This window comes from Ornithodoros turicata, chromosome 10 (assembly GCF_037126465.1).
Source record: "Ornithodoros turicata isolate Travis chromosome 10, ASM3712646v1, whole genome shotgun sequence".
Lineage (NCBI taxonomy): Eukaryota > Metazoa > Arthropoda > Arachnida > Ixodida > Argasidae > Ornithodoros > Ornithodoros turicata.
The window spans coordinates 8,114,383-8,123,589 of record NC_088210.1 but is presented as its reverse complement, the minus strand read 5'-3'; the positions used below and the strand labels follow the sequence as shown (position 1 = coordinate 8,123,589).

At 45.9% G+C, this 9,207-nt stretch overlaps 1 protein-coding gene across 3 annotated transcripts; it reads left to right on the top strand.

The window, feature by feature from the left end:
- Nucleotides 1-795: 795 nt before the first annotated feature.
- Nucleotides 796-9,044, top strand: LOC135371209 (uncharacterized). 3 transcript variants are annotated; one of them, XM_064605271.1, is made up of 8 exons: nt 796-893; nt 1,329-1,445; nt 1,496-1,623; nt 2,156-2,297; nt 2,788-2,909; nt 5,674-5,784; nt 5,832-6,026; nt 8,567-9,044. In XM_064605271.1, exons 2-8 carry the CDS (start codon nt 1,337-1,339, stop codon nt 8,681-8,683), a joined length of 924 nt encoding a protein of 307 aa, XP_064461341.1. In that variant the 5' UTR covers nt 796-893; nt 1,329-1,336; the 3' UTR covers nt 8,684-9,044. The 3 variants fall into 3 exon arrangements, with proteins under 3 accessions (XP_064461341.1, XP_064461339.1, XP_064461340.1); XM_064605269.1 differs by having other exon boundaries at nt 1,325-1,445; XM_064605270.1 differs by having other exon boundaries at nt 1,307-1,445.
- The last annotated feature ends 163 nt before the right edge of the window (nt 9,045-9,207 follow it).

Sequence of the window (9,207 nt, the reverse complement as noted above, 5' to 3'; positions counted from 1 at the left end):
AAAAGTCTGTTCGATAGATCGTCCGGTTCCTCAGGAAACACAATTTTGTCTTTACTTTGTTCATTACGCGTCTTCGGAGACATGTCTTTCCTTCACCCACACTGTGAGAGGGAAGGAGCACGGTGGTAGCGAGCACAGTGCTGCCTCATGCGTCGAAGACGAGCTTTACCGTGCGGAAACAAAACGAAAACAACTGTATGGGGTGACGCTATCGGAATTGCCTTGATCATGCGGGTTACATTTTCCGTTTTCTTGTAATATTTTTCCGGGACGCAAGAGGCGATAGTGTGCTCTTTCACCCTCTCGCATTGGGACTTAACTCTATGCATTGGGAATGAAGGAAATACGAGTCTCCGAAGATGCGCAATGAACAAAATAAGGAAAAAGTGCTGTTCCGGGTGTTCCTTCACGACATTTTAGGATGACCTATCGAACGGATTTTTTTTCTTTTCTTTTTTTTTTCTGAAAACGGCTATGATATCAGGTGACTGAAGGGAACGGATGTTCTCATTGGGACAATTTCGTAGCTTCGTAAGCAAAATTTTAATTTTACTGAAAGAAGGAACAGGTACACACCGGTCGACGTTGTAAAAGCACATTTTTCATAACGAACGACACAAAAAGACAAAATATTGACAGTGTACATCACGCTCCCTCGCAGAAATCTAGTATTTATGCTCCTGAAACAAAATACGTCTCCATGACACACCTATTTGAGGTTACTTGGGTGACTTGGGTCTCTTCGACCCATGTAGAGCTACGTTTGGCTACATTTCGCGTTGAAGTGTTGGCAACAACGAAAGTTGCAGAAGACGCGTTTAAATATTTGTATTTAGTGAATCTTGTGCGCGTTGGAGACTGTTCTCTGCCCGTGGTACAATTCCAGCTCTACGGTATGTATACTACTCCGTGAATATATCGAGAAACAGAGGAAATTACTCAGGTGCAGTTGCGTGAGCAGACGAACGAACTACCATCTGCAAAACCACGTTCCACAAAAAGGCGCCTACTTACGCACATGCTGATAAACGTCTGTGTTTAGCTCAAATTACGGCATTTTGTCAAGTAAAGTTTCGCACACCGCATCTGCCAGTGACCCCGATGAACTAAACGACTGTGTCTTTGATATTCTTTCGCTAATATCAATATCGTTAAGACCACATAAGAAGACGCCTCTTTCATTTCGACTCAGGAGCTGAACTAATCAGCACGCGGCATCTACAAACAAGGAAAGAGGGAATGATACACTCACTACTATAATCACCTTGCATGGCGAATTGAATTAAGTCAACCGTCATTCTAACAGCGAGTTTCCTGACCACAGACAGACGTGAAAATGGATTTGGAAGAAGCTCAGACGAAATTCAGCGACCTGTTGGGTGAAATTCATCCAGGCTCCGTGGCCGAGTTCCTCCTTTGGATACAACATCGCCATTTTGTTGCAAGTATGTGTCGGTCGTCCATCTCCATCGTGTTTTCCACACAATACATTCAGCTTGCAGTGGACATCAAGTAGCAGAAGCCGTGCACAAGCTCAACCAGATTGCTCAGTTTGTAAGAAAACTTGTACCAGAGGATGCCGTGCTTAAATCCGAAAATATACTGTGGCCAACCCAGGGAGAGGTACGTGATTGGTAAAAGCCCCTGGCTTTCTGCAGTGGAAAATTAACGTTCCTGCAAAGTGGGGTGTACACATCCGCGGTATATGCGCGAGAATAAAAAAGTAAAAAAAATGTGGCAGCATTCTTCCATGGTCGTATACTGCATCATCCCGCGCACTTTTTCATCCTTTCATAACTTTTAGTTCAACGAATATTCCGCTCAACTAGTACAATTTCTCCCCGGGCATCCCTGTCACTAAATTCTTTGTTGCAGCACGTCCTGCCACGAAATTGCCATCATTATCGGTCGCGTCGGGCATTAAAGTCGAGAGTGACAACTTCACCCCGTGAAAATGTCGCGGATCCATTGAAACCCTTACGCGGTTCCGTAATATTTCGAATACGCCGCGAAAAAACACACGGTCCAAGGGGAATAGCAGGTTCCGCGAGATGGGGCCAGTTCCGCGAAATTTCGTGGATTCACACAAGGCTGGGGGCTCTAGTTGTGGCTGTCAGTGCGCTGCTTGGCTTCTCAACCTTTCCTGCGGGAACAGAATGCGGACTGCCATCCTGAAACTACCGTCCACGTGGATGCTTTCCTTTACGACGACGACGACATCGACGATCTCGTTGAGCAGGGAAAGCTGCACCGGTCCTATTGCGGAGCTTGCGGGTCACGTGACATTGTTCCCCTCAGTAAGTTGACGACTTGTCCATCTTATCTCTGCATACCAAATGTGCAGGGAGATGCCAGAACTAGTAGGACATTTCTTCTTACGAACGAGTTCTAAAGAAATTGAGATACAAGAGGTGCACGAGCCAGATTGACTCGACTCACCAAATTTTCAGGATAAACCACAAGGGTCGATGCGAAAGGTGAAAATATGGCAGTCGTCAAAAAATAACGCAGATTAAGAAGTTACCCGTCAAAAAGAACTCTTTACGAGTTAAGTTACCGTTTGAAAAATGTAACCAAGTTAAGTTCTTCAGCCTGGAATGTAACTCGCAGTTATGGAGTTATGTATGGTTTCGGTTTGTTTTCATTCGAACACAACAAGGATTCTCCTGAGCATTGCCCTGTACCTCAGTTCAGCGCTTTTCTCTCTTTTTTTTTCGTTGTGCCCTAGCAAGTGCTCATTGTGAAAGAACATGGGCCAATCACTGTGATGCCATTTTGTCATTGCAGCCTTCATTTCGCACTCAGCATCACGGAACAGAGTTGAGTTTGTCTTCCGTCAGCTTGTGCCGTATCTGAAAGACAAGTCAGTCCTGGACGTCGGGTCTCGATTAGGTGCCTTCCTATATGCCGTACGTACAGTTACGTATCTATTAGAGTTGCGCAGATGTCCAGACTTTTGAAATACTAAAGCAAGCAATTGTGCTTTGATTTCGAATTATGAATCAGACGTATAACTTTCTGTCAAATTTGTAGTCAAGCCAAATGTCGCTCTTAAACCAGACGTATTGGAATACAGTTTGAAGCAGCACGAAGGCACCGCGAGGGAGAGCGTGAAATAAAGTGAATATTTGCTTCGTAGTTTTTCTCGGTTACATTAACGTCGCTACACATGTGTGTACAGTCGTGTCTCTCCCTTGTCCCATAACCCACTTAAAGGGACGGTCTCGTACTCCCTGCCCCTTTCATAAAGTGTACCATTCGATTGCCCTTTGTTGAAAATGGAATACTGCTAATTTACCCGACAAAACACGCCACAGTTATTAAATAACCGAATTAAATTGATAAAGATTGCAGAGCACGCCGCGATCTGTGTTGGCAACAATAAGAACGGCCACGTCGCCCTGCGGGTAAGTCCGTGATAGGATACAGAAATCGTCTGCTTCTGCGCCTGCTAGTGCATCGGTGTGAGCAGACGACTTTCAGAAGTTACTGGGCACCGCGGCAACTCTCGTACATTTTCTTTCAGTTCTCAGGTGAAAAACGCCCATTCACAGTAGTGGCAAGCATGGTGGTTCAGAACAACTATGTTAATCCTCAGAAACAAGTTAAAAGTCGCAGAACAACCCCATCCACAATCACAAATCTGAAGTCGCTGGCCATCGGCGCGCGCGGTCGCATTACAGCTCCGACCAAAAATATATTACGCGCGCTTCCATTACACTCCCCGTTGTACACTGATCATGCTTCGAAATGAAGTGTCGCTGACGACGTACATGGAGAAGGAGAACGTGTTTATTTAAAAACTGCATTCAATACTTGCGGAAAGAAAACACGTGACTTGGCTTCCACGTATCCGATTGTGCGCCACATTATGGGAGACCCCACAGTCAATGCTCGGACTACATTCTCCGCTCGCGGAGGTATATGCCTGAGTATCCCCATTTCGAGAGCAAAGGGGATTACTCAAACCAAGGTGCTTCTGCAAGTTACAATTACCATGACAACGACGATGCACCCGCGGGCCGACGTCATAGGTGACGTATGCATGAGAGAGGCGCAGCTTTCGTCGTCTGCTCTTACGGCACGTTTCGACAAATTCCTCGAAAACGACTTGGTTATTCCGAATGAAACTTTGATGGTTGTATGTGTACAGTACTCGTGAAACTAGTTTTGGCTAAGTTTCGGAATCGCCCCGGCTGTACGAGACCGTCCCTTTAAAGGAAGACTTTGCGAGGATTCGAAAAGAAAAGAAAAAAAAAAAAGGTGAGCATCATACCGATCACAGACCGCTCCCTTCATACTGAATACAATATTCACATCCATTTTGTGCGCGTGATTAATTAGCAAATGATGACAATACCAAAATGCAAAGCACACAGTGGTTCGCCCAGAGGAAGATACTGTGACGTCACCCAGCATTGTCGTCTGCTACGACGCTTGCATTCTCCCATGCCAGGTGATGTCAGCAGTGTTGCTTTCAGCGCCCACTTGCTTCACACAGGCGAAAAGCACTGCGGAATAATTTGTTCAAATACAATCCGCGCACTTCGAGGACGCGATATTTTGTATATATGTTCCTGACACCGTAAGGGTTACTGTTATATCACAATCATTATGGTAGGTTGCTTTTCAGCAAAATTGGGGGGGGGGGGGTAAATATCGTGTTATGTTATACTTTGCTTCAATAATTTGGGTGTAATGGGGTTGAACTGAACCTGATTCAGCCCAATTATTGTTGAGTCGGACAGAATTAGGTGCAAATTTTCGGTTACTAGACATAATGCACACCAGTAGACAGAGTCCATGCGTATATAAGAGGCAGCAGGGTGTTCTGACAGTCTGTATGAGCATATTTCTGCATTTACAACACAGTCTCCAAAACTCTGTGCTAGTTACGATGACTTCAGATCCCCCTGCGGAAGTAATCGGGTATAACCCTAAAAAGTCAGGCCCGAGCAATGTAGCCCGGAGTTTTACGGATAACTGAACTCGGACAAGCGAGACATGACTGTATATTTGCTTCAAACTTGCTTCATTTATACAACCATTTGCTTCAAACTTGTTTTGTTTATACAACCATTTGCTTCAAACTTGTTTTGTTTATACAACCATTTGCTTCAAACTTGTTTTGTTTATACAACCGTTTGCTTTGAACTTGGCTTCATTTCTACAACTATTTGCTTCAAACTTGCTTCATTTATGCAACCATTTGCTTCAAACTTGCTTCATTTATACAACCATTTGCTTCAAACTTGCTTCATTTATACAACAATTTGCTTCAAACTTGTTTCGTTTATACAATTTGCTTCAAACTTGTTTTGTTTATACAACTGTTTGCTTTGAACTTGGCTTCATTTCTACAACTATTTGCTTCAAACTTGCTTCATTTATACAACCATTTGCTTCAAACTTGCTTCATTTATACAACCATTTGCTTCAAACTTGTTTCGTTTATACAACCATTTGTTTCAAACTTGTTTTGTTTATACAACTGTTTGCTTTGAACTTGGCTTCATTTCTACAACTGTTTGCTTCAAACTTGCTTCATTTATGCAACCATTTGCTCGAGACTTGCTTCAGTTACATAACCATTTGCTTCTATTTTAAACTTGCTAGTACTTGCGTAGCCTCACTTCCTGTGATGTGTGCTCTATAGCGGAGGTACCACCGCAGGCCCACGCTTTCACGCCCGCGGACCCCATCGTGGGCGTCGAGGTAAACGCCGACTTCTGCGCGCTGCAGGAGAAAGTGATCCGGGAGTGGAACATGGAGGACCGCGTCCGAGTGAGTGGGCCGGCGCGGCACGGACGTGCGAGGTTTTCCCCTTTTAGGTTGTCAATGCAGATGTGCGCGAAATACCCGAAGTGGTCGCCGCTTCGGACGTGGTCATCCTGAACAACGTGTTCGACTTCTTCGCGAGCCAGGAGGAGCAGGTGGTGTTGTGGCAGTATCTCAAGCAGCACATCAAGCGTGGAGCAGTGTTGGTGACAGCACCCAGTCTGCACAAGTCCCTGGAACATCTTAACGTAAGTCGAGTTGACACAAACGAGGCAAGAGGCGGGACACTGTCTTTAATTCAATGTCGGGATAATGAGCCAGATAGCAACCTTTGAAAATGCAGTCTGTACTTCAGCGAGAAAGATTGTCAATAACCGCCGACCGTTCTTGTCGTACGTCGGAAACGGAACAGCAGCGAATATTCTTGAGCTCGGTCGGCATGGCGACGCAGCTGCCCGCATATACATTTAGCTCACTTTTACTCGTGTGCATTTAGCAAACACATCCCCTTTACAGTCCGATTCATATGACGATGTCCCGATCAGCTGTCACATCCTGGTGGCGTCATCGAAGATATCTCTGAAGTAACGACTTCGACTCCGTAGAGCTGCACACCGTCAGGGGGAAAATTGGGGTGTCGTTGTACAGTGCACAGCGAGATTCGCGTTGCACTTCTCGTTCTTCCCGTAGTGTCCACGGTAGCGGAATGTCGAAGTTGTAGACGGCATTTGAATCCTTTATCTCGGACATCAAGTGAGCAAAGAGTGCCGAGCGTCTCGGAAGAGGCAGCAGCACGCACTCCGGCCTCGGCGGTGTTCTCACCGATGGTGGCCGAGCATACACAACGCCACTTAGATACAGAAGGCCCGCTTATTGCCTCTTCTCCCTTCTTCACTACGTGGTCATATAAAGTCAGAATTTATCATGCGTGAATCACCGTACCGCGAATTCAAGGACTCGCAGATGATTGCAGTTAACTTGGAACTTGTAGACCTGAACATGTAGACAAAAAGCGCAACACGCTTTGGGATATGGACAGAACAAGATATGGGACCATTTTGCACTTTAGTTTTTAAAGTTTTCCCGCGTAGTATGCGCAGACGTTCGATCACTGCTCGCAGACGACGGTTTTTCTTCTCCACGGCCACAACCGCCGAAAGCCCGTTAATGATTGGCTACCGCCATTGAAAACACGATCGTGAATGGCTGACTAGTAGTTGTTACGTCACGTCGACGAGTAAGCAGGCTTCCTCTGTCTAGGTGGTGCTGGCAGACACGAGGAAGAGAACCTCTCCTGCACACGTCACGCGTTGACGTGTGTCCTGCACTCCTTCAACACCACCGAGATACGGAAAGTCTGCGCATTCGTCGATGCGAAGTAACAATTAAGAGGCAGCAAATCAGGACCGTGTTTTCAACGGCGGCAGCCAATCACGAACGTGCTTTCAGTAGTCGTAGTCACGAAGACGAGCCACCGTCGTCTGCAAGTTGCGATTGAACGTACCCGCGTACTAAATCGGAAATAAAGCGGAAAAAAGGTCTCAGTCTTTCACAGAAGTGATTTTCTGGAGAGCATCTTGCGCTTTTTTGTCTAAATATTTAGGTCCGCGGGTTCTAGGTGAGCTGCAGTCATTTGCGAGTTCCTACGGTGAACTGCAGTAGGAGAGTAATCCTGACTCTTAATGTCCACGTAGCGAAGGAGGGAGAGGAGGCAAAGAGCAGGCCTTCTCCACCTAGATGGCAATAACGTAGCACACGTGTCCATCCTGGAGGTGTTGAGGGTGTTTTGCCCACGGGAGATTCGCTGGGCTATTGTAGGTGTCGCAAGTTTGCTACGGTTGTACCAGTTGTGTGCCCCTAGACTGCTCCTGTAAGTGTCACGACATTGCTCCTTTTTAGGAAATGTAAGATGCTCTTTAGCTAGTTTAGCTCCGCTAAAAGTACTGACAGAGATGATGTTCTACGCTCTCGCATCCGCCGTCTGTGTCTACACTTACACGCGTGGATCATAATTAGGGTCCGACTTTTTAGGGTTGTGCCCGATATTTACCCCCCGATTCAAGTCAGGAAAAACGGGGTTTAACCCGGTATTTCCCCCAAAACTGCTGGACCAGGGGAATCCGAAGTCATAACTAACACGCAACTTTGCAAACTGTTTTTGTAAATGCATGTACATGCTCATACAAACTGTCAAATCAGAGACCCTGCTGCCACTTAGATGCACAGATTGATACCGTGTCTACGGGAGTGTTGTGTATTCTGCCGAGTAAACCAAATACTTGCACCTGACCCAACCCGATGCAACCAGAATTAGATCAAATCAGGTTCAGTTCAACCCGATCACACCCGAATAGACGATTTCAGAAATTGCACGGATGGCTCACCAGAGAGCGCCGTGTTGCGAAAGCCCCGCTGCACCTTGGGATTTAGTTTTCAGGAGTCAGAGAAGAAGAAGATGAGCGCAAACGGTTTCGGTTTTCTCTCTCCTTGACCTCCCGCACCTTCAAGCGACACGCAGACGAACACGAATGCAAACCATTTCCCACAACGCATTGCGCGATGCGCGTGACTTGGGCGACGGAGGGCCCCCGTGCGGAGCACAAGGGCAATATCTGAAATCGCCTATTATTGAAACACAACATGACCCGATATTTACCTCCCCGATTTTGCTGGAAAATACAACCCGCGAAAGTCAGCCACTAATGATAATATATTATCGCATATATAATCATAATATATTACCGCAGAAGTCAGCCACTAATCATAATATATTTCTTCTCTCCCACAGACTGGCATTGTTGTCGAAGAGTGGGTTCAAGAGAGGTATGTGACCGACCCCTTGGCATACAGCTTCATGAAGGATCACGAGGAACTCTCGGACATATGTGCCTACGATGTGCTTTAAAGGATCCTCCCCTTTCATTTGTCTTTGGTTATATCAGTGAAGCAGTCTCTGACTGCAATTCATCCGATAATTATGACTTTTCTTACGAACGGGCCTTTCAAAAGTTTGCTGAGGAAAAGAAGGCCCGGCATTCTTCTTCTTTTTCCCAAAATTCACTCGCTCCTGGCTCAATCCGGCAATATTCTTCGAACATTCACATTGAAGCAATTGATTATGTAACATCTGGAAAAGTGTGTCCGTGTTTTGTGCGGAGTTTCAGTTATGCTTGTATAACCAGGGACACATGTTCCAGGACCTTATCTCATGGCCCGTTACAGCTCGCTGTGGTTAACCGAAGAATACGTGTTAATTCAACCTGCTAGAGATGGCTACGTAGAATTAGTCCGCGTATTATCGCTCTTTGAGTTGTACAAGCTCGAGTTTGAAAGACGGAGACCATGCCTTCGCAAGAATAACTTGCAACACTAGGACCACAGTATGCAGTTACGCATATTTTTTTTTTATCGTGCTTCATGAGTCGTTGA

Bases quoted from the DNA above. Each gene is read 5' to 3' on its own strand.
- LOC135371209 (XM_064605271.1), top strand. From the start codon at position 1,337: ATGGATTTGGAAGAAGCTCAGACGAAATTCAGCGACCTGTTGGGTGAA. The intron at 1,446-1,495 runs GTATGTGTCGGT...CAATACATTCAG, and splicing joins ACATCGCCATTTTGTTGCAA to CTTGCAGTGGACATCAAGTA. The intron at 1,624-2,155 runs GTACGTGATTGG...CTGCGGGAACAG, and splicing joins TGTGGCCAACCCAGGGAGAG to AATGCGGACTGCCATCCTGA.